This window comes from Varanus komodoensis, unplaced genomic scaffold, assembly GCF_004798865.1.
Source record: "Varanus komodoensis strain SLA01 unplaced genomic scaffold, ASM479886v1 scaffold1, whole genome shotgun sequence".
Classification (NCBI taxonomy): domain Eukaryota; kingdom Metazoa; phylum Chordata; class Lepidosauria; order Squamata; family Varanidae; genus Varanus; species Varanus komodoensis.
In genome coordinates this window covers 24,910,445-24,936,609 of record NW_025335268.1, presented here as the reverse complement: position 1 = coordinate 24,936,609, position 26,165 = coordinate 24,910,445, and the positions used below count along the sequence as shown (strand labels likewise).

Sequence of the window (26,165 nt, the reverse complement as noted above, 5' to 3'; positions counted from 1 at the left end):
CTCTTTTACACCTATCCACCTACCTGCAGTAGTAGGCAAATCTGTTAGTTGTATATAGGCCATCCAAGTGTCTGATCAAAAAAGTTAAATGCAGATGAACAATGTAACTTTGGATTTGCATTAACACTACAATATACTCATGGGGTTATTGTATCTGAGGAATTGTCCCCTTTCCTATTTCAGTACTGAAAACCTTCAGTGGGAAGTGCTAATTTGATAGAACCCATTTGCTCCCATGACTGCCACTGACAAGAAATTTCAGCAAGAGTAGCATCCATACCTGGCACTCTTGAGAAGCTCCCTCAGTTTCTTGATAGGGTTCACCTGTTGCCCCTAATGAGGACCTACCTTTTCCTCCAAATTCTGTCTGTCACTCTAAGCAGCACCTGAAGACTAGGTCTACTTCCCATGAGAGCCAATGTGGCATTGTGGTTAAGAGTACTGGAGTGGGACTCCAGAGATCTGGGTTCTAGTCCCCACTCAACCATGAAACTCACTGGATGTCTTTGGCCCAGTTACAGACTCTCACCTTAGCTAACACAGGGTAGCTGTTGAGAGTAAAATGGAGCAGAGGAGAACCTTGTAAGCTGCCTTGGATTTCATGTAAGAAGAAAAGTGGACTATTAATTGTTGTAATAATTTCCCACCATGACCCTGACTTGCTGTCACTTTCAGTATCTCAAACTTTGAGATCACATTTGCCTTTTTTCTGTAGGAGTACTTGCTGTCTGGTGCTGATATCATTGAAACCAACACCTTCAGTAGCACTAGAATAGCACAAGCAGACTATGGCCTTGAACATCTGGTAAGGATTTTGAAGCTCTTGTTCATCAAGACCATGTTTTCCAGCAATAAAGATTAGTGTGGTTCTGGAGTCCAATATTCATATGGACATTAGTTGACATTCAGTCCTTGTTACCTCTCCCCTCCCTCTCTTCATTGTCTTCCCCTGCTGTGGACATTTGGCTTGGACATCACGTATTCTGTTTGCTGATGTTATTCTGCAAGGTGCCATGTATCATGCTGAAACTGTATAAAAATAATCATAAAATTTTGAAAGTACAAGTAGCATAGCTTTGATTTACTTGTTTCTCATAAAAGATCATCCCAGCCTTGCAAATAAAGATTGAATGAGCAGAATGTACAAAGATTAACACACATAAGTACTCCATTGTTCATCTAGAGCATAAACCACAGCAGCTAAATTTTTTGTGTCTGGCAACACACATACAATGATGACGGGGGCGGGGGGTGCCTAGTCTCACAGAAGCTTACTAGGTAATCAAGCCATTGCTTAATTAGAAGGCTGGATTATCTCTTGCAGTGCATTGTTATGTTAGCAAAGGCTGGGTCAAAGTTAAATATACTCATGCCCCATTTGACTCTTAATCAAACAACCCTAATTCTACCATCAGGAGTGCCTTGCCTTGTTAATGCTAATTTAGTTATAATAGGTCAGGGGTCTCCACCACAGTGCCCATGCATACCAGAGATACCTCATTTGCTGCCAGTTGTTACTTATGTTATTTATGGGAGACTGGCACCAAAGTGGACTGGTGCCCACCAAAGCCATCTTTATTTGGGTTTAAGAGAGTGGTTTTGTGTCTGGAGCTCAGGCTCTACCTCTGCCTCATGCTTGGGTTCTCAGACAAGCTGTTTTTCCTATAGCTTACCAGTTTGCCTTCTGGGAAGTTCGTGTTTTGTGATTGGCCATGCCAAATGTGGGAGCCATTTTATGAATGTGTCATGAGCTAGGGTTCCTGCCTTTTTAGAAGGCATTCTTTATTGATCAAAGTGTTTTCAGAAGCACAAACACTCAGAATGAATCTTTGAGCATGCACAGAGAAGTTTTTTGAACCCAATGTAGTATTCATCTCCAGGAATTTTCCTTTCAAACATGCCTGGGCCCCATCCCTTTGGGAGGGGCCTTCTGAACCTCCTCTGTAATTGGGCTGCCATTCTCTGCCAGTGTTGTATCATGGGGTCAAGAGCCATACCCAACTCATATGTCTCTGGGAAACTCCCCTGTTCCAAGCCCTCTCCCACTAACTGTGCATCTTGGTTATTCCCATGGGTTGCCTGCACACCTGGGGAATCTGGCCTTTAGATAAGTGTCTCCACTTCACTCACCTCAGCATCTGGAACTGGCCTACATTCCTGCTCTTCCTTCTCCTCTAAAGGCCTTGAGAATGTGTGCCAAAAGTGACTATCTTTCTCACTCCCAACAAAATGGTCAATCTTCCTACCATGGCAGCCTTTATATAAGAATGTCCATGGCTGTCTTTTGAAATGTCAAATGTGCCCACCGTCTCCATGCAATAGATGTTCTCTCCCACTGCTGTTTTTTACTGTGCAATGCAGAATGGGGTGGGGCTGGAAAACTTAAGTTTGCTAGTACAGTTGGCATGACAGTTGTATGCATGGAAATTCAGTTTTCAGCTTGGAGGTATTTTAAACAGTATTTTTTCTCTGTGACTAGTCTGACCTGTTTTCACCATCTCTGATGAAAGGCTTGCCTCTTTGCAAACGTATAGGTCTTTCCAAGCACCACGCAGCATCATGCTTATGGGCAAAGTGGGGAGGGAAGGTGTGCAGGGACCCCACCCCCAAGTGTTTTTGCATGTCCAGTGACCTTAGGGATACATAGACAACTGGAAGCATAGCCAGGAACCCTGGTAAGACACTCTACTTGGTACTGTGCCTATCTTTGTAGAAAAAAAGGGTGAGGATACTACATGGACAACATGGTGTATGCAGTATGTACTGAAGTAAGCCCTGATAGCAGCACAGAATTAGCTGCATTTCTGTCATGCGACTTTTAAAAGGTATTTAGCTGTGAGGCTGCTACCACATCCTTAGGGCTTTGTGCAGCTAGAGCTCCCGCAGTTCCACATCTGCAGCATATGACTCCTTGAGTTCAGGAATCCAAGGCCAGTCTTACTCTTAGAAAGGCAGCATTTATTTGAAGGAAGATTTCCAAGGGCATAAAAAGGGAAAATGAGTATATATAGTATACTTCTTGACAAACAAGATGCTTGTGTGTGGAGGGTCATGAAAGAACTCGGGGCTTTCAGTAGCCAATTCATAAGTTATATAGTATTGTCTTGACTGAGTTAGGAAGTCTGTGTAGGGATGTGAAAGACTGGGAAAAAAACAAAAATATTGGGTAGATAGAGATTTTTTTTAAGCTCTTCTTTCACTGGAATTTTTTTGGAGGGGGCATTTGGAGGAAAATACTTTTCTGAATTTTTCTAGTTTTCTCCAAGTCACTCCTACCCAAGCTTCCCTAATTTCTAAATGGAGAAGTGTCTTTCAGACATCCACAAGTTTGCTGGCGTACTCCCTTCTCTTAGGCCATTTCACTAGTGGTGTCTGTGGTGGCTAAAAAACACATTTTGTCCTAAAATTACTGCTTGGCAGTTAATGTTCCCATAAAAAAATGGAGACTTTTGAACTGAAGTGTAAGGACCCAAAAGAGAGGTAACCCGGTGCATTCTGGCTGCATATCCTCAGTGGAAGCACAGGGACCCTGATTTTTCCTGTTAAGCTGTAAGGTACCCCAATGTATGTTAAAGACTAGCACTTTGGAATGCAGTTGAAATAGAGGTCATTCAACTTTGAATGAAATACTCTTTTTTTCTGCCTTGCTTTTGGTGACACCCTGCCCACCCACCCTTCTGCTGCTCAGGCTTATCAGTTGAATAAAGCATCGGCACAGGTAGCTCGGAAAGCGGCGGATGATATCACTGCTGAGACAGGCAAGTAACTTTCCCTTATAACACGTTGGTTTGTATGTGAAGCTCAAGTTCCTCAGGGTCACTATTGCTTGTTAAACTATCTGCTTAGCGAACATTATTGTTGCAGGAGTCCTTCAGTAAAACATGACATAGTACTGCAGTTTGCATGCTTGATTTCTTATTTATACTTACTAGCTAAAATGCAAGGAAGTGGGCTTGGTTCATTTGCAGATTCCATTGTTTGACAGCATGATGCTGAGGGCTGACTGGAAAAAAGATAAATTTCCCAAGTTCCATCAAAATCTCACAGTTATTTTTCAAGTACGTATGAACTCTCAGCATCTTTGAAAAGAAGGTGCTGCTATCTTTAAATCAAGAATAAAATGGACTGACAATTTCTAGAGAGACTTATACAACTTTGTTTACATACTATGGTTTAGGCCACAATGCCAATTAAAACAAAAACAAAAACTTCTTTTAGTGTTATTTCATATTTTTGTCATGGAACATCCAGTCAGCCTTCCAAATTCAAATTTCAGTTCTTACTAGAAATTTTCAGAAGGATTAGTTGGTCATGTAGCCTTGAATGTAGGCTGCAGTGATAAGAGAAACAACTACCAGAACTTTCTTGTCAAGGTTAGATTCTAGACCTAGGAATATCATTTCCTCTTGACTCTTCTTTTTGTGTGCCTGTATCCCTTTTGTCAGGAGTGGCTCAGCCTTCCACTCTTTAAGCCTGCCTTTTCCAACCTGGTGCCCTTTAGATGTTTTGGACTACAATTCCCAGAATTCCTGACTCTTGGCCATACAACCTGGGATGTTGAAGCTTCTGGAGACTGTGGGCTGGGAGAGACTGGCCTAAGCTGTGTGCATTACTTTTCCCAGTTCTGTATCTTCTTCAGTTTCCCTCTCCTCCCACTCTGTATCCTTAGCTCCCCTGTTTTCCTCAGTTCTCTGCTTTGCAAGTTATTTCCTATATCTCTTATTTTTAAAAAAGTTCTGACCAGCCCTCCAGCCTGACATAGTTCAGTGCAATATATAACCATAAGAATACAAAAGAAGATAAGCAATATATCACAGCACAGCAGCATTCCTATACCCACAAGCTTTGGAAGGAACTAACTCTATGAGACTATCAAGCAGAACAAAAGTGATAAAATCAATTTAAATTCTTGAGCAAATAAATATGTATTAATCTGGAGCCAAAAGAGGGTGTTCCAAAGCCAGGCTGCTATTACAGCAAATACTTTTTCCATTGTAAATATATAATGTAGCTCAGCAAGTGACAGTACTTCAGATAAGGGCCTCATTTGAAGTCTCCACTTTGTTCAGTTATCCTGACTTTTGACTGGTCGTCCTTATCTCTGTTGCTTCTGCCCCACCTTTAACATATAATTATCTCTGTTCTGAAGCATTCTCTGATTCGCTTCTTGCTTCAGTTGCCTGACTCATCTTCCCTTGCCTCAGGCCTTTCTTTTTATTGACTCAGGCCATTCTTGTTTCATCCTCTTTCTGCCTCCTAGCATTTGGTCTCTGGACAGAATTCAGTCCTGCCAATTCATTTCCTTGCATGAGTGCATCCATTGTATACTCAAAGGAAAATTACTGTTTCCTAAAGGAATCCATGAAAAGAGCAGAATCAGCTTTTTTCCAGGAAGGAAGCAGGTTGGTGGAATTGCCTCATGTGGGTTCCACTGGCCTCCCCACTTCCAAGAATAAGCATTTCGCCTTGTTTCAGGCTGCCACAGAAATGCTAAATTGCTATCCTGCAAGTGGTCAACTGCACAACAGAACTGGCAGGGCCTAAGAGAATTGGCAAGCATGTAATTGCCTCTTTGGATTCTTCTCTTTGTTCCTTACTTTTCATATTAGCTTGTGCTTAAGTGTGAGATGTTTAACGTGTCAAACTGGTAACTTTCCCTTCCCAAACAGAAGTTGGGCTTCAGATTGCTTTATTCCCTGAGCAACATCACACCTGCACAGCCAAATCAGTGTTAGAAACTTCAATATCACAAGCACAATACTTTCAAGATTGTTTTTAATGGTGTGTCTGTATGTTTCTTCTTTGTTAAGGATATAAAAGATATGTTGCTGGGGCAATGGGTCCCACAAACAAGACTCTTTCTGTCTCTCCTTCAGTGGAAAGGCCAGATTACAGGAATGTCAGTAAGTATTCCAAAGACTAAGTCCCTGTTTGAATGTAATGCTGGCATACAGTGGTATTCATGAGTTAATTCATAAATTGTGGACAGATACACTACACAAAAGTTGCTTCTGGTTTCTGTAAAAATCTGCAAATGTGGCATTCATAGGTTGTTTCCATGATATCAGAATGTGGGCACTTGGGATGTTTATGGGTTAAAGGGCTCTAAGTTAACCCATGAACAAGCCATGGGTTCACCTGGAGTTGTTTAACCTATGAACCCAAGTGCCTGGGTTCAGACATCATGGAAACAACCTGTACATGTTTTATTTGTAGGCTGTTGCAGGGAACTAGAAAAGCTTTGTGTACAGTTTGTGTTCATTGCACTTTCCCACAGGTTAATTAAGCATTATGCTGATTTTGTTTCCCAAAAAGGTGTAAAACTGAAGATGGTTTGCTTTCATTTCTTGCTCTCAGCTTCACTAACACTCGTTCTGTAACATAAACTGCATTTTTAAAAATTCAGTAAGATGTGACTGACATCCACAGATCTGAATTTGAAGTCTAGTTTTATGACTTTGTTGCTGTTAATAAATTCATTTATTAGATGCCTTAATTATAGTTGCTAACCAGAGAAGCAACATTATAAGAGGCTAATTATGTTTTCCCATATATGGTTCTCCTAGTAGTAAGGGATTATAATGCCAGGTTACCTTTCCAAGTATCTGCCAGTTTGGGAGCATACGTGTACATATTCCAGCCTGGATCAGAATGTCTTTTTATTGTCATTTGTATCATAAGGGGAAAATATGTTTTTTTTCTAGCTTTTGATGAACTGGTGGAAGCCTACACAGAGCAAGCCAGAGGACTTCTAGATGGAGGAGTAGATATCATGCTAGTTGAAACCATATTTGATACAGCCAATGCCAAGGTGAGATTTCTTGGAAGTTTTTAAGGACCAATCCTAAGTATGTGTTTAGACCAGGAAAAAGGTCTACAGCTCCTAACATGTCCCAGCCAGCTGTGTTGACTGGGGCATGCTGGGAGTTGTAAGGCTGTTTTGTATATAAACATGCACAGGATTGCACTCTTGAGCAGCTTGATAACAGGATTTAAAACAGCAACGACTGTTAGTCTTTTAGTACTAACTACAGTCTTAGTGATCACATATGTAGGTGAGAAGAGTCCAAAAGAGATTCATCTTTTATTTAAAAAGAAACATTATATTATGACATCTTTTACAAATAGAGAGAAGGGGTGCATGAGCCCCTAACAAGTTATACTGTCCTGGAGTGAAACATTTGGGTTGGGAAAGTGTCCATGAGGTTAAAAAGAAGTCTCTTCCCTGCACTATAAGAGGAGGTTTCAGGAAGGAGGAAAGGGGAAAAGGGGGGGGGGATATGTTTTCCCTTTCCTGAACGCCCTCCCCTGGTAATATAGCAGCAACATGGCAGGTAGACTCCAGACCTCAGTCATTTGGTGCTGTGTACCGCAAGGGGGGAGATTTGAGAAAAGGTGGGGAAGTGTCCCCCCTCTGTAAGACCTGAACTTCACTAAAGGTATTTGTCCTATTACTACTTTATTATTTATTTCATATCTCCACCACCCACTAGCCAAAACTCTCTGGCCATTTCTTTTGAGCCACATGAACATACTGCAAAATTTTGTTTCCTTACAGCATTTATATTCTTGTTGGGTATGCAACTGCATAATAAAAAATGTATTTATATTCTGCCTTTCTGTAATAATGGGCAAGGCAATCAATAATTCTAGATTAAAAATAAAATATAAATTGGAACATAGTCCAACTATAAAGAAATAAATAATGCCAACCAATTAAAATCCTTTTCAGCAATGGACCAACTTATATGCCAAAGGCTTTCCTGATAAAAAGTCTTTGCCTACTGGCAAAAGGATAACTAAGTGGTATTCAGCCCAGCCTCTCCTGGTGCAGGTTGTTCCAGAGTCTGGAAAGAGGCAGGCGAAAGTCTCCTCTTGCATCCCTACTGAATGTGCCTCTGATAGTGACAGGATCAAGAGTAGGGTTCCCCTGCCCTGAAAATTTTGAAACTGGACAGGCTCATAGGGGAAAGTTTGTGGGTTCCCACATGCAACATTTAAGCATTGCAAAGCCACTGATTACTTTATTCAGTTATCCTGGATTGGGTTGTCTTAAAGCACGTGTCGACTTCGGATTGATGTATTCTGCCGTCCATTACTTGTTGTTTGTTTTAGGATGGTTTACTTCCATCAGAATGTAAGAAGAACTAGATCAAAAGTGCATCTCATCCAGCGTTCTGTTCACATGGTGGCTAACCAGCTGCTTGTAGAAAACCTATGCATAGGACATGTTCCCATCCATGTTCCTGAGCAGCTATTATACACAGGCATGCTGCCTCAGATATAGGAGGTGGCATATTGCCATCAGGATTAATAGCGACTGATAACAGTATCATCCTTGCTCTGACCTCTTCTAAAGTTATCCAGATAGTTTCTATCATCCTGTGGAAGTGCATTCCATAGTTTAAATGTGCAGCAGTCACACAGCCAGTTTGTGTAGAATCCTGTGCATGTTTATACAGAAAATATCCTACAACTCCCTGCATCCTTAAAAGCCCCACTGTGGCTCCATTCTATTTCTAGGTACTGTTTTTGTCTGAAGGAAGTTGAGTCTCCTTTAAGGAAGCAAGGTTTGACACTGATGTATTCCCTCCCTCACCAATCCCTCTTGTGAATTTTGATTTAGTTTTTTTTTTAATGTGAAGGTGTGATGCTAACACATTGTGATTTTTTTCTGCACAGGCAGCTCTCTTTGCTCTTCAAAAATTATTTGAGGAAGAGTATGAACCCAGAGCATTGTTTGTGAGTATAAGAATTGAACTTTTATATAACAGAATATTATCATGCAGTTTCTCATGAGTTAGTGCTCAACCACCTGTAGTTAACTCAATCACAAATGCCATTTTGCAAAATTACACTGATCTGTATGTTAGCTTGTGCTTTCTTTTCCCTTCCTTTAAAGTACACATAACACAGCAGTAGTAGTAATAAGAGAGGCAAGAGTCCAAAATATAGCCTTTTGCCTTGCATTTCACTGCACTGTAGCCAATTGACTGAGGGTCTCCTGTTGGTAAAACTGCTGGTGAGCCAAATTACAGCAGTCTGTATGTATAGAGTGAAACCTGGCCTATGACTGTGTTCCCTTGGAGATTTTCCCATGCCTTGAGTATGAACAGTTTTCACAGTGGACTTAAGGCCTTGTTTGTGTTGGCTGAGATAATGCTGGGTTCAACCCAGCTGGCCATTTCAATATCAGCTGAAGGCCTCTTGTATCTTACCAACAGTGTAATGCTGTGCTCTCGTTGAGAGTAGCTTGCATGTGTAGGGTAAGAGCTGCCAATGGGATGCTGTTGGCAACATACAGATGATCAGAGCATACTGAGAAAAGCACACTCAGAGGAGGCTGGCAGTGGAGGAGAGTATTTTGAAAAGCCTTCTGCATCATGAGACTTAAATGTGTGGAACAACTATCAATCATGATGGTTTTCTTGATGCATAAATTTATTTGTACACTGGATACTTAAGTCCTTTGTAGCTAGCCAAGATCAGAGATGATATCCCTTTTCTGCTTTGGACAGAAAGATGGGATATAAATGAAATATACAAATAATTAAATAATCCAATCATGGATTATCTATCATTAGATATGTGGTGGAAATAATATATATTTAAATCATGAATTCACTCTGATATTTTTAATATATGATACTAAAAGGTTCCCTGTGGCTCTAGTTCATCAGAGGCACACTTGAGTGCTTCTATTGGACTATGATGTTAGAAAAAGAATTAGACATGGTTAAAAAATGCCACCTTTTGATACATTTTGCAACATCTCATATTGAAACACATGAGGGGATATGGATATGAATTGCTATTTAAGTATACTTGAAGGACCGATCAGTTGCACTGATGTACTTGCTAATACAGGTTGTTTCCACAGAAATCCTCTGTGATTTTGGAAATTTTTCTGCAGTGCTGAAAGTATAGTGTTGAAGAAAAGGGGACCTGAGGCTTGCGGTATTCAGAATGTCAAAAGTCTCAGTTGACAAACTGTAGCATTTTTGCAATGAGGAGGATTTTTTTATTTCGTTCTGCTATATAGAATAGATGAATGTTCCCTTTTAAAACAGAGAATAAAATTGTTCAAGCAATATGTCAAAGATGTGGTTGATTTTTGAATGTGTGTGTGTTTGATACGCAGGCTTCCATAGTGAATATCTGAGTAAAAATTTCTTCCTTTAATCTTGCTTTGTCTTTGGATAGAACAGTGGTTCCCAAACTATTTTTTCCACTTGTGCACCTCTTGGTAGTCCATTTCCATAAACTGTACCCTTCGCATTAGCAAAATGTTTGTAATTAATATAGTTGCTGTTATTTCTGCTGTTACTCAGTTGTTTTCATCTACTTCTAAATATCCTGATTTGTACTCCTGGGTGCACACATATGCTAGGTTGGGAATCACTGGAATAGAAACAGAGCTGTTCATTTCATTGTGATAGAAAGAATGTTGTTTGCAGAAATTGTTGCACAAATCCCTCACCAAGCTTTTAATTGGGCATTTTCTATTTCAGTTTAGTGTCTCGTCTTGTACCCTTCTTAATATGAGGTTTTTGTGTTTCTCCCCACTGCCCTTGTGGTTTTAAGGTTTCAGGGACCATTGTTGATAGAAGTGGACGTACTTTGTCTGGTCAGACTGGAGAAGCATTTGTCATCAGTATATCTCACAGTGACCCATTATGGTAAGAGGATATATATTTTCACACGCACACGCACACACAACATGCATTCTGGAATCCACTTATGGTAAGGCTTTATTAGTGTTTGGTTTATCTGAAATAGATTCAGAGACATGAAACTTATGGTAGTGCAAATTATGCAAATAGCATGCACACTGATTGACCTATCTAATGTAACCAGTTGTTCTCAGAAAAGTAATGACTTTCGAAGTATGCAGAAAGGTCATTCCAGACCTCTTCTGATGTATATCTTGACTAGCAGACGTCAGAGCATTCTAGTCCTTACCATTGAATTCCAAACTGTTCAGCATAAGTGTTCAGGATCAACACACCAAGAGTTGCCATCCTTTGTTTCTAGTCCTGTTTTCTTTCCACTCATGGTCTGGAATGTGCCATACTACTCTGGTTTTCCTTCAGTCTTTGCCCATAGTTTGAAGTCGGTTAATGAACCCTGTCAGTCAAAAACTGGGATACTTTAGTTTTCACATTTGAGAAGAAGGAAGCTTCCATATGATGAAATTTGGCAATCCCTGGGAGAGTTCTGCTTCAGTTACACAAAAAGAAAGCTTAGTAGGCCTATTTGTCTTCTTTTACCCTCATCCGCACAGCCATTTTCTGATTATCTGGACCCATTTCAGTCCGGCTTCAGACCCGGGTACGGTACTGAATCTGCCTTGGTTGCCCTGTACGATGACCTGTGCAGGGAGAAGGACAGGGGGAGTGCGTCCCTGTTGGTTCTTCTGGACCTCTCAGCGGCTTTCGATACCATCGACCATGGTATCCTTCTGGATAGGCTTGCGGGATTGGGAGTCGGAGGCACTGCTTTGCAGTGGTTCCGCTCCTATCTCAATGGCCAGTTCCAGAAGGTGGTGCTGGGGGACTATGGCTCTGCGCCATGGCAGCTATGCCATGGAGTACCGCAGGGGTCCATTTTGTCCCCTTTGCTGTTTAACATCTACATGAAACCGCTGGGAGAGGTCATCAGGAGGTGTGGGCTGCGGAATCATCAGTACGCTGATGATACCCAGCTCTACCTCTTGTTTTCCACCAATCCAGGTGAGGCAGTGGCTGTACTGAACCGGTGCCTGGCCGAGGTAATGGGCTGGATGAGGGCCAATAAACTGAAGCTCAGTCCAGACAAGACGGAGGTCCTGTTGGTTGGCGGATCGGGCTTCGGAGAGGGTGAATTGAACCTAGTCCTGAATGGGGTTGCACTCCCTCTTAGGGACAAGGTCTGCAGCCTGGGAGTGCTCCTTGACCCGGAGCTTTCACTGGAAGCTCAGGTGACAGCAGTGGCGAGGAGCGCTTTCCTTCAGCTTCGGCTGATTAATCAGCTGCGCCCCTACCTGGAGTACGACTGCCTCGCGACAGTGACAAATGTGCTGGTTACCTCCCGTCTTGACTTCTGCAACGCACTCTACGTGGGGCTACCCTTGAAGACGGTCCGGATACTTCAATTGGTTCAAAATAGAGCTGTCAGGCTGCTGACGGGGACTGGGCGTTATGTTCACATGACTCCAGTTCTCCGTCAGCTTCACTGGCTTCCCACTGAAGTCCAGGCCCAATTCAAGGTGTTGGTGATGACCTATAAAGCCCTAAACGGCTTGGGTCCTGGTTACCTGAAGGAGCGCTTACATCCATATGTGCCCGGACGCCCCTTGAGATCTGCGGGAGAGGCCCTTCTCCGGGAACCCTCTGTGAAAGAAATTAGGAGGGTGGGTACTCGGAGGAGGGCTTTCTCTGCGGTGGCACCTAAGTTATGGAATGCACTCCCCAGAGAGGTCCGCCTGGCGCCGTCGTTATTTGTTTTTTGGCGCCAGGCGAAGACCTTTTTATTTAAGCGGCATTTTAATTGTTAATATTATTGGATTTTATCTGGCCAGGGCGGCTTATTTTATATTGTTATTTTTGTATTTTTAATTTTAATGTTTATATTTTTAATTTAATGTTATTCATTTTTAGCTTATTGTTGTAAGCCGCCCCGAGGCTTCGGCGAATGGGGCAGCATAAAAATGCTTTAATAAATAAATAAATAAATAAATAAATAAATAAAATAAAATTTTCAATATTTGGCCATAGGACTGATCAGAAGGGAGAATGCGTGGACTTTATGATACCTGGATCTGCAGCTTACTCTGGCTGTGATTCATGCTGTGTCACTAAAGATTAAATCTCCAACTTAAGAAAAGTCCTAGGTACATGATTCACAGTGAGACTATGTAGATCCTGTATCATTTGCTGAACTTCCTGACTCTTTACTCTCCTAGCTGACTTGGTGCCCTAGAGAGATCAACAGATGAGGCTTGTAGAGAAAAGCAGAGACAGATGGGATGCTGCAATGAAGTGAAATATAGCAGCTTTAGGTGAAAAGGAGCTGGGCCAAAGGAAAAAACGAAGAGTGGAAGCTTATAAATCAACCATGACTTAACAGCGTAGTGTGAAGCAGTATTTAACTATGGCTTGATAAGGATGGCAGCTTTAGCTTCCCTTATCTTGGCTCCAGCTTTGGTAGAGTAATGGGTCTATAAGACAGATTAAGCATTACTTCTGTTTTTGAAATGATGCATTTCCTGGCATCCTTTCTGTTTTGTTATATATAAATGTGTGCAGAAGCAAAGACATGATTGGCTTCTTATACAAAGGATCCGTGATTTATAATTACTACATTTGATTTATAAATGTCACCTATTTTGGTATCTTTCAAGCCAAAATGATGGCTAAACTGTTGGTGGTTAAGTAGCTAGCCTGTGCCTTTAATAAGAGGATATATGCAACCCTGTGGAGATTGTTTGCTATATTTGAGGCTGTCTTTCTCCTAAGGAGCTCTGTAGTAGACTTTCCTGCTGGTCCCTGGTCCTGATCAGGACCAGATCATGTTCAGTTTTAGAGCAGAGATATATGGTCTATCTTTGGGTCAACATCTGTGGTGCTCAGAGAGACTTCTTAAAACCTCAGTGGGAAGCAGGGAGTTGTGCACTTGTGAGTTAAAAATTTAAAGGAATTATCTATCCAGCATGTTCATCTGAACTTTCTAATAGACAATTTTCCTCCATTGTGTCCATAGGAAGCACTTTGAAATGGTGTTCAGGATGGTAAAGAAACTTTTGTGTCAAAGGGGGGGACATCTTAGATGCATAACTCCTAGATTTAGAATCTTGGGTGGCAACCACTGGTCTGTGCTTTTGGTCATGGGTTCCCAAATCTCGGGCCTTCAAAATGTGTTGAACAACAGCTGCCATTATCACAAGTCAGCATGGCCACTGCATGCCAGCTGTAGTTCAAGCCCTATGGAGAACAGCAACTTAGAGAAGGCTCTGCTGGATCTATCATTAGTCTGAACTTCTATTTAGAATAGTTTGGTAATTTGCTGCTGAATTATTCCCTACACCTTCTTAGCCAAATAACAACTCAATCGTATACATTTCTCAGAAGTGTGTCCCACTGAGTTTCCCACTGAGGGAAATGGATGTAGGGTTTTAGTCCTAAATTATGTAGACTTACAGCAAGTAAGAAGTCTAATCCATGAATATTTCCAGAGGTGTTGCCTATAATTCTTTGGTGGATTCTTTGGGAGGAAGAAGCAAGCAACCATAGGAATGTATTGTTTTTGTATATTCAAGTTCCTTTCAGATCTGAGGTGGACAGCTAATCAGCAATTGAGGCTGAAGTTTTGTTAGAATGCCTGGTGTTGATGTTTACACTCTGATGTTTACACAATGTTTACATGTGGAGACACTGTTGCAGGTCTTTCTGTGTGGGAGGAACAACTTCTCTGCATCATAGCAATTGAAGCAAATAATTCAATTGCTCAATCTTAATGTCACCCTTAGGCATGTTAGGCAGATGCACTCTCAAGTTCTTCCTTGTTTTAAAATGATTTAAAGAGCATGAAAATAATGATAGGCAGGTAATTTGGAAGCAGTTCTTTTAAGTTCTGCATACTTTTTTTTTCCAGAAGAGAGAAGACTTCATTTTGACTTTTTCCTTAGTCTTCCTAGAATTTTTTACCTGCTTGGGCATTCATAGCAGCAGCACATATATTATCAGTATGGGAGGGATTCTGTCGTGAGCTAGGCGTTCCCTCCCCAGCAAGACAGACTCTCCAGCACTTCTTGTAAGCGTCTTTATTCTGCATTGAATACTCCAAACATACACAACCCTTTGAGCATACACAAGGAGAGAACCGTCTCTGCCCCTCTTTACCCAAAGCTTTGCTTATAAACCCTCCGGGGCCTGTCTCTGGAGGGAGGGACACTGTGGAATCAGCTGCACCTGCATTCGGCACTTTGAGCACCTAATTTGGCTGTAGCAACAGGCCCTTGGGTCTGATTCTTCAGGAAGCAGGTGCTCTCCTTTTGAGAGAAACCCATTTCCAAATGTCTGTCACCCCATAGGTAGTATCAAGGCACACTAGGTAGTTAAAGCAAGATTATGGCATTTTGGTACTGGTATGCTATTCCCTACTTGCTTCTGTCGTCTTAGCAATCAACATGTCTAGCAATAACCACTAGTGCAACAGGGAGCTAGCCTTGGCTAGTGCAACTGGAAAATATCCAAAACTGGAAAATATCCAAAGCTACCATTTCTGCAAGGGACAAGTCAGTGGTGCTTGGAGAAGGGAACTCCATTGAATTGTCTCATACTAGAACAGGAAGTAAAAGTTAGCCTTTCAGGGTTTTGCTAGGAAGCACTAATTCCCATTGCTCGAGCAATCCTTCTTGCTAGTGCAGTGTGTTTAAGCCTGGCAAGTTGCCTGCATGGGATACCACCCATAAATGGTTTTTACAGCTAAATTACGGATATCCACTTGCATTTCTTCTCATACAGGTTTTAATGTGGTTTTCATGATGATTTGACTCTTTGTCAGATTGAGTTAGTTTGATTGACAAATAATGAAAATCTCATAATTTGAACAGGCAGCATATAGAAATATCAGGGAGACAGAAGGGTAGACTGTGTTCTACCTTGTCTGTGAAAGTGAGGCGGGAGACAACGACTAAAGACTACAGCTTTTAACCATTTTTTAAAACTTAAAATTGTTTTATAATTGCATTTTAGCATAAATAAACACAAGAATGGTTTTTTCAGCCAAAGCTGCAAAATGTGGAATGAGCTTGGTAAAAATATATGGAATGTGATTTCTAAGGCAGGTCAGCCTTGTGTCATTAGGTTCTTTGTGACAGGCAGACAAACTAATACGTTTAGTAAGTTTCAATTCAAATCAATACATTTTTGTTCTTCTTTCTTTCACTTTCCTACCTTGGTCTTTCTAGCATTGGATTAAACTGTGCTTTGGGGGCTATGGAAATGAGGCCCTTCATTGAAACTATTGGGAAGTGTACAACTGCCTACATCATTTGTTATCCTAATGCAGGTATGCCCTGATCTGTGGGATTTGGCTTTTTCATATCAGTAGAAGTAGTATGTATTGTAAACCATATGAAATACATTAAAGTAGATAACATTGGTATCCTATTCCAGAAACATAGCATTATATCAAAAGAGCAGGGTGCTTTGGATTGCAACATGTTAATAAGAGAGAAAGAAACCAGAAAATACTTAAGGCTCTTAGTAATTAAGGGAAGATGTTCAGTGTATCCCATTAGCCTAACTGGGCTTTCCCCCCCTTCAAATAAGAAATTGGTGTTGCACATTTACACAATGAAAGCATTTATTTCTGTGTTGGGATAAAGCCAACTTGGAGTGGAATTAACACCACAGGATAAAAGTTACTTCTGGAAATAAGAAGAGTTTTGTTTTTATACTCACAGGATTGTTCAAGAAAACATTACAAAACAACATAAAAATCAACTCCAGTGTTTTTGAAGTAGGATAACCACATAATGGAATTCATGATACTGGCAATGTGCTGAGTTTTTCCTACCATGCTTTGAGGGGGTTGAATTTCCGATTCACTTCAGTAGAGTTGAAATGGACCCATGGAAATCTAAAAATAAATTGTTTAAACTTTAAAATTGGGTAGACGCAAGGGAGACAGAAGCAAGACAGAACTGGCCCCATAATTGTTTGTAATCCATGATGTCTGAAGTGGTTCAAGTTTGCTAATATATTTTACAGCTGGTATCCACAGCAGTCCCAAACAAAATATAGTAACCCCGCACTGGCTCTGGTTTATAAGTAGTATATGTAAGATTCATGTTTGTTTACTTGGCTCTGCTTGTGTGGCACATTCTGGCATGCATGTGACATAACAGGTGGAAAGGGAAAATGGAATAAGGCCTCTTCTAGCCCTGCCAGTGTTTGAGTCAAAATGACTTCACTCTGGAAACTCATAATAAATATTTTACCTCCAAGTAAAGTAGACTTAGGGCTAAAATAGTAATTACATTAAATCTCTGTAGTAGCTATATCTTTTGTAATTTTACTTTAGAGAATATGTAATTCAAAACTTACTTAAAAACGAAAACCCCACACACCAAACCTCTACCCTTCCCCCACATAATAGGGACTTGCTAATCAGTGAGCCCTTGTGTCTACTCTAATGTAAAACTGGGGAAAAGGATACGTGTCTGAAAAAATAGACATACATGTTAAATGGGGTTTTTTTGCCCATATGATCGAAAGAATGCTGTTAATCTTCTCTGAGAACAGTTTTATTTTAGTCTCAGTAAAGTCAGTGTGCTAATTTGAAATACTAAGCAGGCTGTATAATTGATTACATGTTGCTAGCTTCAAATTAGTGGCAAGCAAACAATCTGTGTGAAAAAAGATCCTAAGTTAGTGAATGAATTTGTTGAAAACACCATATAAATGCTACTGGAACACTCTCTCAAAGTTTCGGTAAAAGAGGACATTTATTTTTAGAAAGGGAAGACAAAAAGCTGGAATAACAGATAATATTGAAAACCAAATATTTTAAAGCTAACTCAGGCTATTGCCTGGAAAATCTAATTAAGAAAAGGCCAATGAGGTTTTCTCATCGATCAGTAATATAAGACATGCTTATTAATCTACTGAAATAATCATTGCTACAGCGATGCTACCTGTCTATCTGCAAAACATTGCTTTAGGACTGGACCATTTCAATTGGATGGAAGGCTGCACTGGGCTACAGGGCCTCACCCCTCCTGCACTGCATCTACAACTGCAGTCAGGAGTGGTCACACATCTCCATTGCCAAGAACTACTGGGAATCTAGTGATGTAGGAACCACACTACTGAGGCAGAGGATCTAGTGGGGACCATAAAAATCTAGGGGACTTCATGTGGCCCACAGCCCATGCATCATGCACCCCTGCTTTAGAAAATGATTACCCTTCTTGAAAGATTATCTCCTGAGAGTTTATGCATATGGATGTTCCAAATATGTGCAGTGTTTTATTGAGCAAATTATACACTATGCAGTTTAACTGAATCATAAATAGGGAAAAGTGTCTATTTGCATATTATGTGGAGTTTTAAATACTTCATATTTCTTCAGGTCTTCCTAACACTTTCGGTGGTTATGATGAAACACCTGAAGTGACTGCCAAGCACCTTAAGGTATGGGATATTTCCTGTATTAATTTGTTCCTACAGTAGAAAAACATAGTGAATGAAAGCCCGCCAAAATTTCTTGTCAGCTCTGTTCATCTCTTGTAACTCAAGGCTGTGACTTCCTTTAAGGAATTAATCCATCTCATAGTTGATCTTCCTTCTCCTCTTCTGCCTTCAACTTTCCCAAGCTTTATTGTCTTTTCCAGTGAGTGTTGCCTTTTCATGATGTACCCAAAGTATCACAGCTTCAGTTGTATTATTTTTGCTTCTGTGGAAAGCTCTGTGTTTAATCAACTATAATCCCTACAATATTTTAACCTCATCCACTCCTTGTATTTCCTAAGACTATTTAAAGCCAAAGAAGTATTGAGAACTGCTAGCCTAAATGAACAGGGAGCAATTGTACACCACCATTGTAATAAAGCAGATTTAATTGTATGTATTTTTATTACACACATAACCCACAATAATACAGGAAACAGCATGAGTTCCCATCTTATAGTACTATACAGTGTCTCCCCTGCACCCCTGCCCAAATTATATCTCAAAAAATGTTTTTATTTTACAGAATTTTGCCCTAGATGGTTTGGTGAACATAGTTGGTGGCTGCTGTGGGACCACTCCAGCACACATCCGGTAATGTCATCTCTATGTTTTAGCAGCAACTTCAGCCATCTGTATGCACAGCCAAGGAGAGTATTTGGTGGATAGTGCAGTGCAGTTCCTTACCATCAGCAGACACGCTTTGCTGAAAAATCCAGTGGAGCTGGCTCCTGTTCCTATCACATAGGTAGTGCATTGCTGTTGTGGTTGCTCTATGAAAATCAGCCTTGAGTTACCCTTGGCTAAGCACTTTGGCAACAGTGACCACTACATCCTTTGGAGTTAAATTTCTGGAAGGTGTCTTCTATTAGACTACCAGCATAGAGAATCACTAGTGCAAGCCCACCTCTAGTTCAATGCAAACCTGTCTAATTTGCATTTCCCAAACCAATGTGTTACCTTTTGCATCCTTTGGTATTCAGATTTCTCTGAAATTGTGACATAGTTCTCCTATTAAAAGAATGTGCACTAAAATGGGTGCGTGAGGGAAAGTGAACACAAAAATGCATATATGCATGAAGATACCATAAAATACTTCATTATGTTAAAAGCTATATGTATTTCTGCAAATTTGGACAAAATTGTGTAGAAAAAGCATACATTAGGAGAAATGTGCAGAGAAATTTCTCCCATGGACTTTAGTTGCAAAGTGATGTGGAAATGAAACAGAAGGAATAGTTAGTGACCATAAGCATATCTGTTCCTATCAGAAACTTGGAGCATAAGATAAGTGAATGGAAGGATGTTCCCCCTTTCATAGGCAGCAACTTGTGCATCTCCTTAAGCCTGTCTGGAGTCCGCCTCCCTCAAATAATGTGTGACTGAAGAGATACTGCTGGAGGAAGGGGGGCCAGGATATATTTATTCAGTTAAATGCTGAGTGCATCAAAGTCAACTAGATAAGCGACTGAAGAGAATGGGTGTTTGGAACAGGGCACAGAATTTTGTACTGATCATAAGTGCTTTTCTGCCTAATTAAGAGCCAACTTGCATAACCCACTTGCCTAAGCCTTCTTGGATGAATGTATTCTATATGCATTCATATTAGGATTATTCAAATGAAAACATTTTTGCACTTTTTAACATTTCTGTGATGATGGTGACTATTTCTATACTACCTAGTAGCTGCAGCTGGCCACCACATAAAACATCCTAAAAACACAATAACAGAATTTCAAAACTAAATGTAAAAAGCTAAAATAGCTTATCCAAATTAAGTCACAAGACCTGTTAAACGATTGACAGTGCTCCTTATAATATAAAACTAATTATATGTCTTGTTATAAAGGACAATCCTAACCTGGTGCCATGCAGACTTAGTGGGGAGCTTGTTCTATACCTGGGGAGCCACCTCTGAAAAGGCCCTTCTTGTTGCCATTGCCCAAATCTTCCTCAGAGGTGGCAATCAGATCCTGATTGTAGCATACTGGTAGTTTGTGGCTGGGAGATGGGTTCTGTCAGGTATTGTGGTGCCAGCCAGCACCTTGAGCTAGGCTTAGAAGCATATAGGAAGACAATGCAGGGGGGGTCAGAATAGATATTATAAACTCTGACCTTCTGACCAATCTGGGTGCTGTGTTTTGTACAAGCTGCAGTTTCTGAACTGTCTTCAGGGGCAGGCCCATGTAGAGATTGCCAGGGCATAGACTACTGAAACTGGGCTATCTCTATCCAGATAGGGTGTAGCTGAGCCACCAGTCGGAGTTGGTAGAAGATACTACATATCGTGGAGGCCACTTGGGCCTCAAGTGACTAAGATGGATCAATGAACCCCCCCAAGCTGCGGATCTGCTCTTTCAAGGAGAGTGTGACCCTATCCACAACAGGTTGAATTCCCTCCATTTGGTCAGAAGAACCACCCACTAACAGTATCTCAGTCAGTTTGTCAGCCCTTATCCAGGCCATTGTTGCAGCACCAGTTTAGCACATCAGTGGCCTTACCTGCTGAAGATGAAAGGGAGAAATAGAGCTGTGTGTTATCAGCATCCTGGTGACAACACATGCCAAAACTCTGGATGACCCCATGCAGTGGTTTCATGTAGATATTAATTACCATGGGGGACAAGACACTACCTTGAAAGACCCCACACAAGAGAATCCATAGGGCTGAACAGTATCCCCCAACCTTCTGGAGCAAAATAGCTCTTTATTTCCAATTTAATAATTGGAGCCAGTGTAGTGTAGTGGTTAAGGACTGGGACTCTGACGATCTGGGTTCTAGTACCCACTCAGCCATGGAGCCATCTGGGTGACTTTGGGCCAGTCACAGACTCTCAGCCCAACCTACCGCACAGGGTTGTTGTTGTGGGGATAAGATGGAGGAGGAGAATGATGTAAGCTTCCTTGAGCCCTTTCTAGGAAAAAGGCAGGATATAAATCAATCAATCAATAAATAAAATTTACAGCTGACAAACTATAACCACTGAAGGACAAATCTCTGTGCATGAACAAAGTGATTTGTTAAACCCAAACTAGACACTACTTCCAAAAACCATTTTCGGCAACGCTGGGCTCCACCCCTCTGAGTGTGTCCCTCTGGAGAAGGGCAAGCTCCTAGATCTACTGAGGCCTTCTAATTCGGTAGCCCTTCTAACCTTACAGCACATCATGGGACCAGGGACTGATCAGGCACTCCTTTCCCTTGTTCCTTCCCTTCTCTTTCAAGCCCTGTGCATTCCCATAGTCTGCCTGAGCACCTGGAGACAGCAGTCTTGAGATAACGTCATCCTCTGCTATCTCAGTTTCCATACTCCCTGTTTCCAGCCATTGCATTTGACATCTGAAGAGCTGGTGCAACCCTTGCCCTGGGAAACACACCAAGAGTAACTTCCTTGTCTATTCCCAGCACCAGAAACAAATAAGTGCTGGTCCTTTGACATGTTGCAGTTGACCTTAATTCTGCCTTACAAAACTGTGTGCTCTTGTTTTGTGTGTTGCTGTTTTGTAATGCAGGGCAATTGCTGAAGCAGTAAAATCATGCAAGCCTCGCCTCCCCGCCTCCTCTGTTTCAGAAGGCTACATGTTGCTGTCGGGTGAGAAAGATTGATGTATACAAGCTTCCCTGTCTGAATTGCTTTAAATGTCTTTTAAAAACCATCTTTTCAGCTGCTATTCTCTTTGAGACAACTATAAACCATTTCTAAACTCATATATCATTTATGTAGCTATAGCTGTTGCGTTTTCAGTCTGCTGAATATTGAACAAGAGAGAGGGTGGGGGGAGGGAGAGGATTTGCTGAAGCATATTAGTGGCATCTGTGGAGAAGCATACAGTAGCTGCATTGCTGCAGTTGCTGCTGTCTTGCTCTGCATCAGTGGAGAAACATCCTTGCTTTTTGCATGGCTGCCTATGGAAAAAGAAGTTCCACACAATCAAGAGTTTGATCTGTGTTTTGCTGCCGGCATGTTCAGTCTTTGTAATCAGGTACCACTCCTTGTGAGTGAATCAGGACATGAGCTTCTCAGTGTCAACAAAGCTACTTTTACTAAGTTAAATCACTGGTGCTTTGGTCCCCAACTAGTAACAGTTCTCCTATGCCTTATGCAGAGATCTTCACCAGTTTTGGTACCTTGTGCTGGACATGCCAGGTCTGTGAGCCAGATACCTTCTGCATGCAAAGCATGCACTCTACCATAGAACAGATGCCTGGATCCCCATTTCCCCTGTCATAGTAAACCATAGTCCCATATGGGCATCCAGTGTCTGGATGCTTATAGGACGTTTTCCTGGGGTTCCTTCCCCTATGCATAGGCTTGGGAATTGGTTGCCTAAGTGGGATTGCACATACATCCCTGTCCTGCTCATTCTCACTGCTCCTAGCTACTGATCAGGGGGAGAGTTTTGAACAGTGCCTACTTCTCCCATATTCCCAGGGAAGAAGATGGGGGTGGAGGAAGAAGGATACTTCAGTGTAGCGAATAGAGTTCTGAGTTTCCTTATCCACAGCATGCACTATGTGAACTTGAGAGTGCTAGATGATGAGAGTATCACTCCCCAAGCCTGCACAACTGCGTTCCTTGGGGAAACGGTAGGATACCAGTGTAGTAACTGGTCATCAGGGTCCCCGTGCTACATGTACATAGACACTCATGGACATATTTTGTTCTGGGAGTGCTTAATGGAACAGGGAGGAAAAGACAGAGAGTGGACCTCTCTTACCCTTCTCTGCAGTAGGCTGTTACTCACACCTGTGTAGGTGCTCCTTCCTTGCCACATTTGAAGTTCCTGTTGCTTAGGGTTCCTGAGAGAGAACCGGTGGAGGGCCCTGAGGTTTCCAGTGTTCTACAGGAACACATCTTTCTCTTTCATATGGTGTCTCATGTCCCTGGATACAGGGTATCTATGCACACAGAGGGCACAGTGCAGAGCACTCGTTTGCTAATTTCATTTCTTTCCTGCTTGTGCATTTGCATTCTAACAATTCTACAAGTCATTGCATACTGCTTCCCGTGAATTAGCTGTGTTCTGTCTCTGTGACTTATTTCTCTTCCTGTGATGTGATCAGCTGCTGGGCTAATTGGGATTTTCTCCTTCAATGTGCTTGACTGGAAGGGGAAAGGGGTTGCTGTCCAGAGCCATCCAATGAATATAGTGGGTGAGTTTTGGATTACACTGACTTCTTTACAGACGTACACTGGTTGCTCCCAATATTTTTTTCAAAGAATGTATAGAATCCTAACTCTATTATCCACCTCCTACTACCACGTCTTCCTTGTCCCTTCATCCATTTTTGTCATTGTGTTGCCATAGATGTGCAGCACTGCAAAAACATCTTAACTTTACAGGTACATCCCTGCACCACTACTATTCCTGTTTACAGTAACTTCTGGTAGAAGTAATGTCCTACTCTTGCAAGGAGAAACAGTGGTATTGCTGGAGGAGAGGAAGGTTCTATTAAGCCACAATCCTATGCATGTCCTCGTTTTCACGGGAGTGAAAAGGATTTTTGTTGTTTAAACATGCATAGGACTGTGCCCTTAATCAAATACATTTAGATAAGGGTATTCAAAGTCCAGCATCCACCTATTATCTAGGTCTATGCAGGTTGGGCTAAACTCTGTGTTTGTCCGTCCTTTATTTTAGTGTTAAGTATTTTTCCTTAAATGATGTTTATCAAACTTTCTTTTAAGGACTGGAACCCTTCAGGATCGGGCAATACACCAATTTTGTTAACATTGGTGAACGTTGCAATGTTGCAGGATCGAAGAGGTTTGCCAAACTCATCATGTCAGGCAAATATGAAGTAAGCCTTCAGCTTTCATTAAGTTTCTCTATTGGCTTTAACTTAGCATATTTTAAGCTAAATAATCCTACCGTTTAAGAGTTTGCATATTGTTATTTCTAATTTATGAGTTATATGCAGATTTGACCTTATTTCATGTTGGTGGAAGGAAATGTCTTTCAGTGTACCATCAAACAAGCTGTTGAGGCATTTCTCCTGTGATGGTGAGAAGTCTGGTATGCAAACAGTTTTGTATACCTTATTGGTAATAAATCTAGATGTGTGGGCTTCAGCAGAGCGTGGATTGTTGGAGGAGATGAGATGAGATAAGATTCCTGATAACTTAGATCCAGCTAGGCTGGACAGATAAAAAATGTAGGAGCCACAGTTGGCTTCCGTAACCCATGGACAGAGGAACCATGTAAGGGCCAGTAACGTGTCTTTTTTAACGTAATGGTTGTTAGGCCCACAGAGAAGATGGGGAAAGGAACTGTGTCATTGCCCTTGCACCACATGCTTTTTGTACTTTACTGGGGTAGAAGTAAAGAGAGAAGCAGCTGCCACCCTTCTATGGTAATATGTAAAGAAAGAAAGGGCAGAGAAATAGACCATGTTCTGAGGGAACCAAGCTCTTAAGAAAGGGGTCTCAAACTCGCGGGCCAGTTGCCGGGACGGGCGGGGCACGGGGGAGGGGCCCTGCGGCCTTCAAAGCACCGGCGGTGCCTGGGCCGGCGGCGGGATGAGCGGCCCACCACCACCGCGATGGTGGAATACTTGATGCGGCCCAGCCTCACCCAGACTCTACTTCCAGCGGCCCCCAGGTATGTTGAGTTTGAGACCCCTGTCTTAAGAGAAGAGAGGAGAGCTCTGCCTTAAGCCCACCAAAGAGGATTGGCTCTGAATACATTAACAAATATTTGAAGCTTTATTTTAGGAAAAGAGGTGCTGTGTGAGTAGTTTGCTGCTGATCGGCTCCAATTACATGAATTATATCAGAGAGGAATACATGTTTGGGCTATAGCGATCTTATTTATTATGTTTATTTTTTTCCTGATCCCTTTTAGGAGGCACTGAGTGTAGCTAAGGGCCAAGTGGAGATGGGAGCTCAGATTTTGGATATCAATATGGATGATGGAATGCTAGATGGGCCATGTGCTATGGCTAGATTCTGCAACTTCATCGCTTCAGAACCAGACATTGCCAAGGTCGTATGCACAGATTTTGATCCCTTAGTTAAATGGATTCTTTAGCAATAGGAGGTGAAGATTGAGAAAAACTGTACATGTCATTAAGAAGACCCTTGAAGCCTCAAAATGTATGGGGCCAGTCATGAGGAATTTTACCGCACTGTCATTATCCTTGATCCTAGTTAGGTGACTGTGTGCTGATGTGGTAGTGAGTCTTTAATTCAGTAGTAGCATGAGATAAAGCCAAGGAAAAATCGTTCCCAAAGTTACTGCTGAAATGCTTTCAATTAAGTATGGTTTATCTTTATGCCCCAAACTAAGTGAGTTAGAGAAACCTGCCAGGTTTATAAATCATGGTTTGAAGTGGGATTGTTTTCTTACATTTTAGGGCATAAATCCTAGTTAAGGCTAACCACAGTCTTTGTAGGTGAGGACATAATAAGTCACAAGTAATAGAAAGCATGAGTGAAAGTTTACCATCTCCTCCTCGCAGCTGCTGTGGTGGAGGAGGCACAAGCCCCAGTTTCACTCAAGTAAGCTTAAACCATCACTGAGCATTTTGTCTGACCAAGGCTGCTGTTGCAGTGGATGTGATATATGTTTGGTGTGGCTGTCATAGGCACCTGGGGGGATGGGATACTCTTTCAAGAACATAAATTTTTCCTAATGACCAAAAAACAGTTACTTAGGGTTCTATCCAAGAGACACAAGTGGGTTGAAGATATAAAATAAACCTCTGTCAAGAGCACCAGAATTTGTAAAGATAAGCCTGGAGACAGCTCTTTTGATACCAAGTGTCCTAAAAGGAAGCGTAGGTCAACAGCAACTGACTTTTACCTGCTGCAGTGTTTTCTGTTACTATTCGTTTCAAAAAGCTGAATGTATAAATTCACTATGCACAGCTTCTGCTCCCTGAGTCTTTTTGATGTAAAACAACTTGCTGGTGTTGTCTCTCTCATGGTCAGATGACAAACAAGAGGG

General features: G+C 41.5%; 1 protein-coding gene across 1 annotated transcript in view; it reads left to right on the top strand.

The window, feature by feature from the left end:
• MTR (5-methyltetrahydrofolate-homocysteine methyltransferase) overlaps nucleotides 1-26,165 on the top strand; it is a 65,138-nt gene that overhangs the window by 6,280 nt on the left and 32,693 nt on the right. The window contains exons 3-14 of the mRNA XM_044419860.1: nucleotides 716-805; nucleotides 3,689-3,758; nucleotides 5,811-5,903; nucleotides 6,705-6,811; nucleotides 8,683-8,742; nucleotides 10,585-10,679; nucleotides 15,950-16,050; nucleotides 18,118-18,179; nucleotides 18,742-18,809; nucleotides 21,729-21,808; nucleotides 23,906-24,018; nucleotides 25,062-25,202. Coding sequence (XP_044275795.1) covers nucleotides 716-805; nucleotides 3,689-3,758; nucleotides 5,811-5,903; nucleotides 6,705-6,811; nucleotides 8,683-8,742; nucleotides 10,585-10,679; nucleotides 15,950-16,050; nucleotides 18,118-18,179; nucleotides 18,742-18,809; nucleotides 21,729-21,808; nucleotides 23,906-24,018; nucleotides 25,062-25,202 — 1,080 coding nt within the window. The remainder of the gene's footprint in view (nucleotides 1-715; nucleotides 806-3,688; nucleotides 3,759-5,810; nucleotides 5,904-6,704; nucleotides 6,812-8,682; nucleotides 8,743-10,584; nucleotides 10,680-15,949; nucleotides 16,051-18,117; nucleotides 18,180-18,741; nucleotides 18,810-21,728; nucleotides 21,809-23,905; nucleotides 24,019-25,061; nucleotides 25,203-26,165) is intronic.